At 32.5% G+C, this 8,977-nt stretch overlaps 2 protein-coding genes across 6 annotated transcripts; both read left to right on the plus strand.

Annotated features, from left to right (window-relative positions):
- The first annotated feature begins 54 nt into the window (after nucleotides 1–54).
- Nucleotides 55–2,889, plus strand: LOC126671826 (F-box/LRR-repeat protein At3g48880). Of its 4 annotated transcripts, none has more exons than XM_050365637.2 (4): nucleotides 56–354; nucleotides 747–808; nucleotides 907–1,146; nucleotides 2,064–2,889. In XM_050365637.2, exons 2-4 carry the CDS (start codon nucleotides 783–785, stop codon nucleotides 2,620–2,622), a joined length of 825 nt encoding a protein of 274 aa, XP_050221594.1. In that variant the 5' UTR covers nucleotides 56–354; nucleotides 747–782; the 3' UTR covers nucleotides 2,623–2,889. The 4 variants fall into 4 exon arrangements, with proteins under 4 accessions (XP_050221593.1, XP_050221594.1, XP_050221592.1 ...); XM_050365638.2 differs by lacking the exon at nucleotides 56–354 and adding an exon at nucleotides 548–562; XM_050365636.2 differs by having other exon boundaries at nucleotides 55–354; nucleotides 747–1,146.
- Nucleotides 2,890–3,358: 469 nt separating this feature from the next.
- On the plus strand, nucleotides 3,359–8,977 carry LOC126671825 (membrane steroid-binding protein 2-like). Of its 2 annotated transcripts, XM_050365633.2 has the most exons (3): nucleotides 3,359–3,789; nucleotides 7,218–7,510; nucleotides 8,292–8,977. In XM_050365633.2, exons 1-3 carry the CDS (start codon nucleotides 3,481–3,483, stop codon nucleotides 8,686–8,688), a joined length of 999 nt encoding a protein of 332 aa, XP_050221590.1. In that variant the 5' UTR covers nucleotides 3,359–3,480; the 3' UTR covers nucleotides 8,689–8,977. The 2 variants fall into 2 exon arrangements, with proteins under 2 accessions (XP_050221590.1, XP_050221591.1); XM_050365634.2 differs by lacking the exon at nucleotides 3,359–3,789 and having other exon boundaries at nucleotides 7,120–7,510.

The following is an 8,977-nucleotide window of genomic DNA, read 5'->3' on the forward strand; positions in this document are numbered from 1 at the left end:
TAAAAAATGGAATTAGAGTTGTGTATATATTATGTACACGTGAAGGAAGAACAGGCAAGTAGAACTCTTAAAAGGGTTTGACCAGTCTAGGATTGGTCCGTGAGCTGTGTATGTAGAACCACGTTTATCATCAGTACAACAACTCTCCACCATTATCATTTCAATTTACAAACATTGAGGACCGAGGAGCTAGCAGACTCACAGTCTGCAACTTGTAGTAGGTCCGTTACAAAAACTTAACAATAATACTAACAACTTGCCAGAGGGCATTCTTGGTAAACAAACATTTCTCACCGCCCCTCTCAAGATTCTCATTCTGATTCATCATCTTTGTGACATAATACAAAGAATTTGGTATGTTCTTCTTTTCTTTAATTATTTATTTGTTTCTAGATCTGTTTGGATCTTGTTTTTGATTGGATCAACTACTGCTTGCCAAGTGCACGCTCTCTCTTTTTTGTTTACTGCATCTCAATTGTCAATGCGATTCAAATCTGTGTTATGTTTCTTGTTTTTTTCATTAATAATTGAGTTCTGGAAATTATGGATTTGATTTTGATGTGTAAATATTACTTCTTTTCATTGTACTTTTAAACTGTCCTCGTCAATTTTCAGCCTTTCGTTTAATTTGGAGTAATTTTACTGATACTAGTTACTCCAACATAGTTTTATATGTATACAGAAACAAACTTTAGTGCTGCAAAATACAATCCCAGTATTAATTATCTCTTATCTCGCCTGTGTAGGTTTCATGATGTCTCATTGGGATCTTTGTGAAGCTGATGCAATGGAGGAGGGTGGCTCCATGGTGAGGAAATGGGAAGATTTGGACACTGATATTTTGGTGAAGATATTCCAGTCGTTCAACATCTTTGAGCTGACTTCAGGCATTGCTCACGTTTGCAGTTCGTGGCGTTTGGCCTGTTGCGATCCCTTGCTCTGGAAAACACTTGATTTGTCTATGTTGAAGTCTAATTTCATTAAGATCCCTTTGGAGCCTTATGTGTATGTTGATGGCCGTTCTGATACGACATTGACCCGTGTGTTGAAGACTTCCTTGAATCTTAGCCAGGGAAACATAACTTCATTGATTTTTCACTTTAACCTGTATGTAAGCGACGACCAGTTGACTTATACTGCTGAAAGGTAAGTTTTACGGCATTTCTGTTTATAATATTCAGCTCTGTTTAAGTATTTCATGGTGTCAACATAGAGGTTTTTGTAAATTCGATTGTATCTTCTTGTGTGTTTGATGAAGTTATTGATTTGGAGCCTTTAACTTGAAAGTAATTTTGAGTTTTTAGGTTGGATTGGCTCAAATATAGTAAGGATTTAGAAAAATAGTGATTTTTGGTAATGATCTAGATGCATGAAAGTGGCTGGAAAGTGCTTTGAGTTATTTTTATCTTAGTGAAGGACATGTGAACTGAGTAGTGATGAGTCAGGTGATTAGGATTGTTTATTGAAATCATTGAATAAATTTATACAAGAGACGTTCGCATTGTACTATCATGAGTGACCTTAGACTGACAACAAGCAGATAACATTATCGACGATGGAGTGGCAATGTCACTGTAGCTGTCCATGGCTTTTTTTTCTTCCAATTCAACTAAGATGACTCTATAATATATGCTCTACCTTTGAAATTGGATATGTCCTTTTGATAAGTGTGTAAGACTGTATCGTCTTGTCTGCTGGTTAATTCTTCCTCCATTATGGTCGAATGACAATTTACAATATGATTATGATACTTAGGCCAGGAAAAATGGACACAGTGGCTGTTATAGAAATGCTCCATAAACATTTGATGGCTTGACACAGTGTTTACTTTAAGCTGTGTGTAGCTTCCATATCCACATCTGTTTATCCACAATTTGTTGTAACATAATTGTGATCGAAGCGTCACCTTTCATTTCAATTTTTGGAAGGTGAAAATTACTCAATGCTGTTTTCCCAGCTTATGCATAACTTATTGCTCAATAGTTTTATTATAGTAAAAAGCACTTGTTGTTGACATAATATTCATGCTTGTGAATTTAAACTGCTAAATTCATCTGGTGCAGGTGTCCACGACTCAAAAGACTTGTTTTGCCAGCATGGAACCGGATAAAAAAGACTGGAATATGCAAGGCTATTCGAATGTGGAGAAATCTTGAATCCTTAACAATGCCCAGCATAGCGAATCCTCCTTATCTGATTGAGGAAATTGCCAACAATTGTAGAAACTTTACTGAACTCAAGGTCATGGGACCTTTTGAGATTTTTTTTGCGTCCACTCTAGCTACGTATCTTCCAAAATTAAGGGTTTTGAGTCTTCGCTGTTCGATGTTGATAAAAGATGCTTTGATCCTAATTTTGGATAGTTTGCAAAGTCTTGAAGTGCTTAATATTTCACACTGCCTTTTGATTGAAGTCCCTACACCTCCTGCACCGAAACGGATAATCAGGGAGCTTGATCAATCTATCCTTCAAAAAGCTTCCCGATTACGCGAATTCTTAACTTGCATGGATGATTCGTGCACGATGTGCCAGAGAACGAAAAGCGACGAAGGACTGATGCGGTGGTACAAGTATGAGGAAGGGATGTGGAAGAGAGACGAGGTGAGCTCACTTGCTCTTTAATTGGGGCATCGTGTGAGCGCATTGTAAAACTTATAGCTTCTGAATGCTAATAAAATGTGTGAGTGGATTTATGTAAAAAGCTGCCCTCATTGCGTTGTGATGATACAAAATGGTGGCAGCGAGTAGTTTTGGACAGATGTTGGTATATGCCTATTAATTGCTCCTTCCGTAGAGGTCATTTGTAACTGTAGTAATAATGTATATACGTTGTATTCTACCATTTTCTGGTGTTTCAAGATCACCCTCTCTTAATTCTTATGTATCAAAGGAATTCTAGTGTATGTTTTCATTCTATCTTGTCTGTGATGTTTGTCAAGGTTTTGATGAAGTGTATATTGCTCTGTTTATACTTGTTAGTTTCTACAAATGAGCAAAGGGTCATTGCTAGCCGTGAACATGTTCGCCAAATTTTTGATCTAAGGATAACATCTTTTAATTTTATGTTAATTTGTTCTCAAACTGTACAAAATAAATGCATAATGTAACATTTTGATGGTTCAACATTTTGTCATTAGTGACAAAATTGAAAATATTGAGATTGATTAGGAAGATTATGTTAGAGTACCATAGGATTGATTCTTTGAAGTTAAATCCTTCTTGTTAGCCTCGCCGCCAAACCAGAATAACCAAGAGGAAGAAAAGTCATCACCATAGGCAAAACGAGAAAGTTGACCACCCCCACCAATAAATAAGTGACATTTTGCACTTAGACAGATCAATAGCAGAAGCTGCCTGATGTCACTTGCCGCACACCATAGTTTTAGTTTGGAAAAAAAACCTAGTAAACCCTCTCTGTCTTTCTCTTTCTGTTGCTCATCAACATCTGTACCATTTTAAGTTCAAATCAAACTAATAATTATGTCTCTCTCACTCAACCTCAATCCCTTGCCTAAACTTTCAAAAAACTTCACCATTTCATCGCCACTCAAATTCAGAAACTTAAAAACTGCAGCAATAAGATCAGTTCAAGAAGACGACTCTGATAAAAGCAATAAGTTGTCGGCAAGCAGCCTTAAGCCTCTCTACCTGACCGTAGCCGGAGGTCTCGGCATTTCTTGGTTAGTAGTGAAGGGAAAGCAAGCATCTAATGGTTTGTCTCTTGGGTTTATTAAGCCCAATTTGGAGCCCAATGACTTGCCCACTTTGTTTATACGAAGCCCTCTATTTGTAAGTATTTATGACTTTTTTTTGTCCTTTTCTTACAGCGAACATTTCTTTCTATGGTTGTGAGTTGTCTTTCAATAAATATTTAATTCTTTAGCTACATTTAGAAATGGGCATACCTCTATTTTGGATCTCTTAGTTGGCATTGGAATATCTTAAATAAAAATATTGTATAGTTTGTTTCTTTGGCAAAAAAATATTGTATAGTTGAAGATATTAAAAAAGTAAAATATAGAGAAAATTAGGAAAAATACTCTATTTTTGAAAATAATATGATTTCTTACCTCAACAAGGAAAAGATAGAGAAAATACCTCACTATTTTAATATATTTATTTTTTTACTCCAACATCTATTTATATTATAATTATACCTACTCATTATTATTGATTTACTCTAACTATATTAGTAGTAATTCATAAGTGACAACTGTCACTTTTTTTCCCTTTTCTCTCTCTTTTTCTCTTTCTTCTCCATGGCTTTCTTCTTCTCTGTTCTTTTTTCCCGCCATTCTTTTTCTTCATTTTCTTCTTCTTCTTCATTTTTATTCTCTTCTTCTTCATCGTTAATTCATCGCTCCATCGTCGTTCCGCCATCATTCTGCCGTCGCTCCGCCGTTTTTCATATTTGATTTTAGCGATTTTCCTCAACTCGTGATGCTTAATACGATTTCTTTTAACTTTCAGATCTAAACAAATTACTCTTGAATTTTTCCAATTCTAAATCTAAAAATCTGTATTAAAAACGATTTTCTGCACAAAAAACGATTTTGTACAAATAAAACAGCTTCTGATTATCATATGAGTATCATCACTGCATTATCATGTAAGTATCATAACACTGCTGAGAAAATTGATTTTTTACTAAAAAAAAAGTGTCTGATTATCATATGAATAACACTAGATTAACATATCGTTATCATAACATTATATGATTATGATAAGGTTATGATAATACAAATGTACGATAATGATAATAGTATGATAATGTTTTTATGATAATATAATGATAAGCTTATAAGTTATAACAGTATGATAATATGATACTTACATGGAAAAAAAATTACAGAAATAGTATCATATGATAATGTTTTATTATATGATAACGAGATGATAATATTTATGGTACATATATGATAATATCTATGATAATGTATGATAAAATAGTGTCTGATTATCATGTCATTATCATAACACTGGAGTATGATAATTAGATGATAATGAATTATGATAAGGTTATGATAACTGGAATAACGTACGTGAAAATAGAATTACAAAAAAATTCATGACACCAGTATGATAATCAGATGATAATAAAATAATAAAGTTATGATAATAGTATGATAATATTATACCTATATGTAAAACAATTACAGAAAAATTATGATAATGAGATTATAATGTAAAGATAATAATATGATAATATGATACATATATGAAAAAAGTAATTACAAAAAAATTATGATAATGTGAAGATAATAGTATGATAATATGATACATGTATGAAAAAAACAATTACAAAAAAATTATGATAATACGATGATAATGTGAAGATAATAGTATGATAATATGCCCTTATTGTACTTCATTATCATACTATTTTCTTCACATTATCATCTCGTTATCATAATTTTTATGTAATGTTTTTCATATAGGTTTCATATTATCATACTGTTATCATAATTTTATTATTATGTCGTTGTCGTAACATTCATTTAGGTACAATAATACATTATCATCTCGGTATCATATGATTATATTATGATAACGAGATGATAATACAGTGATAACAACATGAAAATCAATTTTTTTGTAGAAAATTTTTCTTTATACAGTGTTATGATAACAACATGATAATATATTGATACTCATATGATAATCAGAGACTGGCTTTTATTTACAAAAAAATTATTTTTTCTGCAGTGTTATGATAATCATATGATAATCAGATGCTATTTTTTTGCAGAAAATCATTTTTTGTGCAGAAAATTGTTTTTTTTCATAATAATATCATTTTTCATGCAGATTTTTAGATCTAAAATTGAAAAAAATTCAAGAGTAAATTATTTACATCTGAATATTAAAAAATCGCAATAATCACCATAAGAAAAAATAAAATATGAATGAACAATGCAGCGACGGTGGAGCAATGAAGAAACGGCGGCATGCGATGAAGGAACTGCGAAGAAAGAAAAATTAAGAAGAAAAAAGAAAATAAAGAAGAAGAAGAAAATTGACGAAGAAAAGAAAAAGAAGAAGAAGAAGAAGAAGAAGAAGAAGAAGAAGAAGAAGAAGAAGAAGAAGAAGAAGAAGAAGAGAGAGGAGAGAGGAGAGAGGAAAGAGGAGAGAGAAAAATATAATAATATGACAGTTGTCACATGATAAAAGTAAAAATATATACTTGGAGTAAAAAATTAATAAAAAATAGATATAATTATAATATATACATGCATTAGAGTAAAAAAATAAAAGCATTAAAATGATGAGGTATTTTCTCTATCTTTTCTTTATTGAGGTAGGAAATCAAATTATTTTAAAAAATAGAGTATTATCCTAATCTTCTCTAAAATATATATAGGAGTACAAAAGAAAAGAGGATTTTTGTAAGCTCTACAAATTTTTAATTGCGTTGCATTTTTCACATTTGATGGGCCATTACACCTACCAATATCTAACACGTTTCCAAAGTTAAATGACTTTACTATCCATAAATTTTGGTTTCGATTAGTTAAAGAAAAAATATAAAATAGTACATCTTAGTTGCATATGAGTTTTTCTGAATTTTTTATTTGAAAGTCTAAATTTTTATTTTCAGAATAATATATAAAATAAGATTTTCTATCCAAAACATAATATTTGTTTAAATTTTATTATCATATTAGACAAAAATAATACTTATAATGTGTATAATCGATATAATTTTTTATATGGAATCAAAATGACAACAATTTAATTTAAATTTTATTGGTAGCTCAGTTTAATAATAAAAAAATAATTAAAAACCTCATTTGATTCATATTTAATTTAATTTGATCAATTATTTCAGGTAATATAAGTTATATAACAAAAACATTTGTCATGAATATTTTTTATGAAACCTTTTATTTATCTAGAATTTTGTTTTACACAAATGATATGAAACTTACCAAACTAGAGCATTAGTTAAAAAATGACAATTATGTTGGCCTACCTAACCATGGCTAATTAGTAACTTGATAATTCAAAGAAAACGACAATCTTGACAAATGAATCATGTCCACATCAAATATGCTAAGGAATCTGAGCCGTCTATAAACTCTTGGTTAAATTATTAATTTTCTTTTTGCAAAATAAAGCTCTGCAACTTTTTCTAAAATAATAGTATTATTGAGTCAAAGCCAAAACTCTCCCCAGTTCTTCTCATTTCTCTGGAAGTAAAAAAAATGGCTTTGCAGCTATGGGAAACGCTTAAAGAAGCCATCACAGTATACACGGGTCTGTCTCCGGCGACTTTCTTTACAGTTCTGGCTTTGGGTTTAGCCGTTTACTATGTGATTTCCGGGATGTTTGGATCATCGGATAGTCATCATCAAAGACCCAGAAGCTTTGAGGAACAGCAGCCACTTCCACCTCCAGTTCAGCTGGGTGAGGTCACTGAAGAACACCTCAAACAATATGATGGCTCTGATCCTAAAAAACCTTTGCTTATGGCTATCAAGGGTCAGATCTATGATGTCTCTCAAAGCAGGTATTTTTATCCTAATTTCCAGGCTTTTAGGTTACCCCGTGTTTCAATTAACATAAATCAGAAATCTTTGGAGCAATTGATTACTTAGGGTTTTGTAAATTTTGGGTTTTTCTTTAGATGATTCCCAAATTGACCCTTTTTCACTTTTTTGGTGCTTCTTGACCTGCTTTTGTTACTTTGTGGTGAAAGATGCACTTTTGCATCTTTAGTGACAAGAAAATAAAAAAAGCTGCAAACTTTTTAAGTTTTTTTTATATAGATTTGAATGGCAAATATGCAAAGTACAAATAGACAATCGATCATATTCACTTTAAAGCTATAGGTTTTCGGTTTTGAGAACATTTGAGATGATAGGATATCAGTTGTTGGCTTTGTTCCTTGTTAGGATATGATCTGAACTTTAGCGCTATGGTTGCATAATTCGACTTGTTCTATACTTATCTTCATAAATACTGTATGCTAGATATCTGAGTAATAGAAACCGATCAATTCAAGACTGAATTCATCTTTTAAAGAGTGAATCTAAAGGTCGTATTTCTTGATTTTTGCTGATGTTTAGCCTTCTTGTGAGTAATTTTTTGATGATGCAATATGTAGTTGAGAATATCACATTTAATGGTATACATGCTCTCACTAATCTGCTAAACTTTCCCATTTGATATGTTGTATTAACGTTTTCAGCCAATGCGTAGTTAGTTTTAAGTATATGTTGTGTGGTTGGGATTTGAACAATTTCCATCAGTGCTTGCTTGTTTTATCGTATGTGATCCTATGGTTGTAGGATGTTTTACGGACCAGGTGGACCGTACGCATTGTTTGCTGGAAAGGATGCCAGCAAGGCTCTTGCAAAGATGTCCTTTGAGGACAAAGATTTGACTGGCGACATCTCTGATCTTGGTCCGTTTGAGCTGGAGGCCTTGCAGGATTGGGAGTACAAGTTCATGAGCAAGTATGTCAAGGTCGGAACCATCCAGAAGCTGGTTCCAGTTACTGATGAAGCTGCTTCTGTTAGTGAAGCTGCCGAAGCTAAAGATGCTGATGTTGCTAAGCCTGCTGAAGCTAAAGACGCTGGTGATGCTAAGCCTGCTGAAGATGCTGATGCTGCTAAACCTGCCGAAGATGTTCCATTGGCTACTCCAGCAGTGGAATCACATTCTGATGCTGAAGCTAAGGAATAATTTTGAGACTTGCATACATTATCAGAAATCTCGGAAATAATTACCTTTAGAGATGCCAATGTTTGTTCAGATGCAAGTATTTATTGAACTGTGTTTGACATTATAGAGTATTTTGTCAATGTAGTATAGTTCTGTTACAAACTTGTTTAGCGTTGAGACCGTAAAAGAATAATGTGGTATCTTTAACTTTCAAGAATCCATCAGCCAAATGTCTAATGTGCACTATTTCAACAATCCAGAGGATTCAGAACTTGCGATACTTAAGAATAATATGTGATTTTCTTATCTA

The sequence above is a fragment of the Mercurialis annua genome, linkage group LG3 (genome assembly GCF_937616625.2).
Source record: "Mercurialis annua linkage group LG3, ddMerAnnu1.2, whole genome shotgun sequence".
Taxonomy (NCBI): domain Eukaryota; kingdom Viridiplantae; phylum Streptophyta; class Magnoliopsida; order Malpighiales; family Euphorbiaceae; genus Mercurialis; species Mercurialis annua.

Coding starts and splice junctions, on each gene's coding strand:
- LOC126671825 (XM_050365633.2), top strand. CDS start 3,481: ATGTCTCTCTCACTCAACCTCAATCCCTTGCCTAAACTTTCAAAAAAC. Junction 3,790..7,217: donor TTATACGAAGCCCTCTATTT/GTAAGTATTTAT, acceptor ATGGCTTTGCAG/CTATGGGAAACGCTTAAAGA. Junction 7,511..8,291: donor TATGATGTCTCTCAAAGCAG/GTATTTTTATCC, acceptor CTATGGTTGTAG/GATGTTTTACGGACCAGGTG.
- LOC126671826 (XM_050365635.2), top strand. Junction 1,147..2,063: donor TTGACTTATACTGCTGAAAG/GTAAGTTTTACG, acceptor CATCTGGTGCAG/GTGTCCACGACTCAAAAGAC.